The sequence below is a fragment of the Taudactylus pleione genome, unplaced genomic scaffold (assembly GCF_031769625.1).
Source record: "Taudactylus pleione unplaced genomic scaffold, aTauple2 ptg000286l, whole genome shotgun sequence".
Lineage (NCBI taxonomy): Eukaryota > Metazoa > Chordata > Amphibia > Anura > Myobatrachidae > Taudactylus > Taudactylus pleione.
The window spans coordinates 2,725,974-2,731,428 of NW_028284688.1; the positions used below are offsets into that span (position 1 = coordinate 2,725,974).

Consider the following 5,455-nt stretch of genomic DNA (forward strand, 5'->3'; position numbering starts at 1 on the left):
CCAGTGACCAGCTCCATCCCGGTCACACTTTCCACATCCCCCCTCCTCCCTGGCTTTTTTTGAATCAGTATCCCGGGCAGACCACCCCCCAGGGGTGGTCCCAGCACACACGCTGCAACCCAGCCTCCCAGCAGCTCACCCATCCACACCTCTGGCTCCGCACCACCAGCGGCATGACCAAGAGCCAATTTCAGCTGCATACTATGGTCGCTGACCTCCGCAGACCAATCAGAACAGCCGTGCACTTGCAGCACACCAGCAACACGCTGATCCAGCTCACCAACAAACCTGCAGCTTGCCAACCAATCTGCAACGGCCGCAATGTCGACCTACAACACCACAACAAAAAACCTACCGGTAGGTAAGTACTGCCAAGACTCACACCAACAAGCGGGACGCCGCACAGGTGTTCCAACCCACTCTGCAAATACCCCACCCCCCGAGACTTCCTAGACTGTCTACCATGGGTCCAGCAGGGCTGATGTGCAAGGTCACTGAACCGCACGGGAAGGAGTCCCCTAAAAGGGTCCACCTACCTCCCCAGTCTCATCACCACTCATCACTGAACCCCACCCACCTGCCCAGGATCTTAACAGAGCAGCATTGTGACTATTCAATAAAAGATTTTGCCCAAAATTACTGTGTCTCGCTGGCCTCATTTTGATCCTATTCCATTCCCCTTTTCACATTACTCCAAACTACACTCCATACCCAATCACACCCTCCTCACTCCCAAAACATCACCACCACCAGAAGAAACATTCTAATTAACACCACTCACAAACACACACAAGTCCTCACCAGTACTAGCAGGAAGAGCACACCTTACCCCCCCTACCCCCAATTCTTCAATTACACCCAATTCCAATTTTTTATATAATTCTTTAGACACTGATTCTCTTTGGGCTTCTGGTAATCTATAGGGCTTTAGGTTAATCTTAACCCCTGGGTCAGTGATTATGTCAGGTTTAATGACTGTGGTTTTACCTGGTATGTCTGAAAACAAAACCCTATTTCTAATAAGAAATGCCTTAACTTCCTGCTGTTGAATGGCCAACAGAGTTTTAGTTACTGTCACTTTGGGAACCATGGGCCCTGGGTTTAATGGAGGGGCCGGGATGGCTGACAAAGCTGCTCTATCCTTCCAGGGTTTTATAAGATTTACATGGTATATCTGTTCTGGCTTTCTTTTCCCAGTTTGGTGAACTTTATAATTAACCTCCCCCACTTTTTATAGAATTTCAAAGGGTCCTTGCCACTTCGCCAAAAGTTTATTTTCTACTGTGGGAACCCACACCAAAACTCTGTCCCCAGGAGCAAAGACGAGTAACTGAGCATTGCGGTTGTAGACCATCTGCTGTGCCTGTTGGGCCAGTTCCAAGTGCTCTCTCACTATCGGCACCACAGCAGTAATTCTCTCCTGCATTTGGGAAACAAGTCCAATAACAGTTTTATATGGACTATCAGGGTCAACAAATTTACCATCAATCACTTTTACATTTTCCCTTACTTTTACCAGAGTAGGGTCATTTAACTGCTCCATGGCAAAAACGTCAAGATCAGGCAGATGACCAACTGGCTCAATAACACTTCCCATCTCAGTAGGAGACACATCACTTGGTGAGCCCCATCATTCACACACTCTGAAGAAACTCCCTCTGCTACTGCATCAGTAACCTTCTCAAATGGGTCGGGGTTATTTACTTCTATAACAAATCGGCTTTCCCACAACTTCCACAAGTGAGCAAAGTCTCTCCCCAATATTGCATCATACATCAAGCCATGCACCAAACCCACAGAGACTATCGAGGAACCACATTGTGTTTCTATGTTCACCTCTGCAGTAACATAATAGTGAGTATCCCCATGTATGCCAGTCACACAAACAGTTTTTCCCTTATGCTTCAAGGGGTTCTCTAGTTCAGCTTTCACAAGTGTAACCAGGCTACCAGAATCTAATAGAGCCTCTACTAGGTTGCCTTCTACAGTAACTATACACATTTGCTTATCTGTACCAGCCTGTCGGTCAGCAGTACAGGCTGGCTGTGCAAAGAAAGACATTCTGCAAATAACTTAAGCAGTATCACATTGCATAAGTTCAGAGGTAAGTCAACAATTAGCAGAAATATGGCCCAAACCACCACATCGGAAACATTGAATCATACTATTATCAAGTCTATTATGGGGTAGGAACCTTCCTGGCCTGGCTGACCTATCTCCAGGTTTCAAACCCTCAGTCTTAAGTACATTCCACTGCCCAGCACCCTTCTCCACTGGAACAGTCTTACCAGTGATCACGGGAGATCGCTGTTGCGGAATTGGGGCATGGTGGGGCACACTCAACAGTTCCTCAGCTGCCACATACCTCTCCACCAGTTCAACCAATTGGTCTGCTGTTTTAGGGTCTGCATAGCTCACCCACTGGTGCAGAGTTGCAAGTAGAGACCACAGATATCGATCCATAATGACACTTTCCATGATCTGTATTCCTGTTAGAGTCTCTGGCTGCTGCCATTTTGTGGTAAGATGGACGAGGTCATGCATTTGCGAGTATGGAGGCTTTTCTGTTTGGAACTCCCAGCAGTGGAATCGGTGGGTGTGAACAAATACTGTAACTCCCAATCGAGTTAAGATTTCCTTTTTCAATTTAACATAGTCTTTCGCATCAGCCAGGCACAAGTCATAGTATGCTTTCTGTGGTTCTCCAGACAGGAAGGGTGCCAGAAGACTTGCCCACTGCTCTTTAGGCCAATTCTCTCTCTCTGTCTCCAAGGTCAATAGTTACACATTGGTTGATTCCTGCTGAGCCCTGGTAGCTTCTTGATGAGCAGTCGTAGCCTGGATCAAGGCTTTAACAATGTCCTCCATGTGGTCTTTTGGTGTAGATTGAAAGCAGAATCTGGCTTCTCTAAATATCTGTCGACGCCACATTCATGGATTCCATACAACATGAGTTGATATCCAAAACAACAAATTGGTGTCTGTCCCTTTAAATTTCCAATGTAAAACATTTCCTCTTGTTGCAATTTTCTCCAGTCTTCATTTATCTATGGTACAATTTCCTCCAGCGGTGCCTCAGCTTTATTGGACTATGCCCCCATGATAAAAGGAGTTATAGACACTAAACCATATTGTCTTTACCAAGTCCAGTGTCATTATTTGGAACAAGCATTAGTGACTTTTCAATCTATAATCTACAATTGCTTTTCCACTTTAGGGTTCTGGAAGTTAACAGCTGATACCAATTTTTAACTGTCAACAGTCTAGACTGTATGTACAATACTTTTATGCAATTTTCTTATATTAAATTTCTGTTTGAATCAATATTTATATATTTGAATTTAGATTGATATATTAATAATTGAAATTTTAGCGCTGCTATTTTATGATTACTCTTTTTCTGTGTTGTGTACTAGAGGTGACTACTCCAGTTTTTTAGTAGCTGCTTTAGAAAAATGACACCTAACAGCACCTGAATCCCCTTGATTGGGTAATCTTTCTTGCTAATAAACTCAATAAAACTAATAATGATAAGGGACTTGAAAGCACTTCCAACACGTTACAGGCTGTCGCCCTTTGTCAAGAATAGCGTCTGTTGATTCAATTTAAAATGAAAATCCAAAAAGTTTTTCCATAATAAAAGGAACGAACCAATAAAGTTTTTCCCTAATAAAAAAAGAGGGAATCAATAAAGTTTTTCTCTAATAAAAATAGGAGAATCAATGAAGTTTTTCCCTAATAATATAGAAGACCTCAGACAACAGACGCTATCCTTGACAAAGGACGACAGCCTGATATGCGTTGGAAGTGAATCACAAGACTACTGAAACCGGGAGAATCATCACAGTATCACGCCACAGAGCGGTGGACCAGGACACATGCAGAGGGAACCAGCTGCCGAGAGCAAGACACAGTGTGAAAGGTAGGCAGACATAGGGATAGATAAATAGTGTTGCCTGCTACCATCTCACTGTGGCTTATTATAGGCAGCATCAGAACCCCTGACACCCATGTACAGATATTCAAGTTATGCTAAAAAGTGGCTATTTAAAACATTTATGCTTACTAATCCTTTAATTTCACAGGTATTGCGCTACACATAGATTTCTTTTTACATTTTTTTTATTTTTTTTTCATTTTCCTTTTTAAACAGACACTTGCAAGCACTATATCATTATTAGTTTTTTTGCATTTATTAAAAGTGGAGCAGCTTGTTCTATTGCCTACAGTAGTGCTGTTTAAAAAAAAATACAATAGACTCACTCATCTGTAGTTAATGAAGTTGTCAATCTAACTCCAACATTTAAAGAAGCTGAATCCCATTCTAATATCTATTTTTTTTTTAATTTTAGAAAGGCTGCTTTAACATTATCATTTCTAAGAGTATAAATCAAAGGATTCAGCATTGGTGTAATAATTATGTAAAATATAGCAATTAATTTGTCTGTTTCTGCTAGAGAACTTGATCTAGGTTTCATGTAGCCAGCCATAGCTGTGCCATAAAACATCGTCACAACCATCATGTGAGACCCACAGGTGGAGAAAGCTTTCCGCTGCCCAGCTGTAGATTTAATATTTAAAATGCTTAAAATTATTTTAAAATAAGATATTGCAATAAATGTGACTGGTGCTATGAGAACAATTACACTAAGAACAAAAATAACTAACTCAATAACCATAATATTTTCACAACTCAGTGATAATACTTCTGGCACTCCACAAAAAAAAATATTAATTTCATTATTGTTACAACGATTTACATTGAGTGTTAGAGTAACAAGTAAAGAAGAAAAAATAAACCCACATATCCATGTACCCATGGCTAATCTCACACATACCGCTTTACTCATGATTGTAGTATAATGTAATGGATAACATATAGCTACATAACGGTCATAAGCCATAATAGCAAGCAGAATACACTCATTTATCCCTAAGGAGAGAGAAATATACATTTGTGTTGCACACTCAGCGTAAGAGATAATATTATTGAATGACATCAGATCTTTCAGCATTCTCGGCACAGTGGAAGATGAATAGCAGAGATCCAAAAACGAGAGGTTGCCAAGGAAGAAATACATCGGTGTGTGAAGATTTACATCAGTCAGGATAAGAATAACAATGGAGATGTTTCCAAGTAATGTGATCATATACACAAACAGGAAGACATAGAAAAGAATAACTTGTGTCCTGGGATCATTGGAAAGTCCAAGAAGAATAAATGCCACTATGACTGTGTTATTTTCCCAAGTCATTCTTTATGATAAAATGGAAAATGATCTTAGTGATTTGTTATTATATAATTTGCTTAATGATGTTGGTTTATAATTTGTAAAAACTGAAAGGGAAATCACTTACATTATCTTTTATAAACATCTCAACTATATTACAACAGATAAATTGCCTATAAAGTAACATAAACATTATGCGGTGTCATGTGGATGACAGCAAGGGG

The 5,455-nt window shown here is 40.8% G+C and overlaps 1 protein-coding gene across 1 annotated transcript; it reads right to left on the reverse strand.

Annotated features, from left to right (window-relative positions):
- Positions 1-4,331: 4,331 nt before the first annotated feature.
- Positions 4,332-5,255, reverse strand: LOC148512004 (olfactory receptor 5AR1-like). The gene has a single exon (XM_088482392.1). It carries the CDS (start codon positions 5,253-5,255, stop codon positions 4,332-4,334), a length of 924 nt encoding a protein of 307 aa, XP_088338518.1.
- Positions 5,256-5,455: the final 200 nt, after the last annotated feature.

What these genes read in the sequence shown, in the direction of transcription:
- LOC148512004 (XM_088482392.1), bottom strand. Translation starts at nt 5,255, where the DNA reads ATGACTTGGGAAAATAACACAGTCATAGTGGCATTTATTCTTCTTGGA.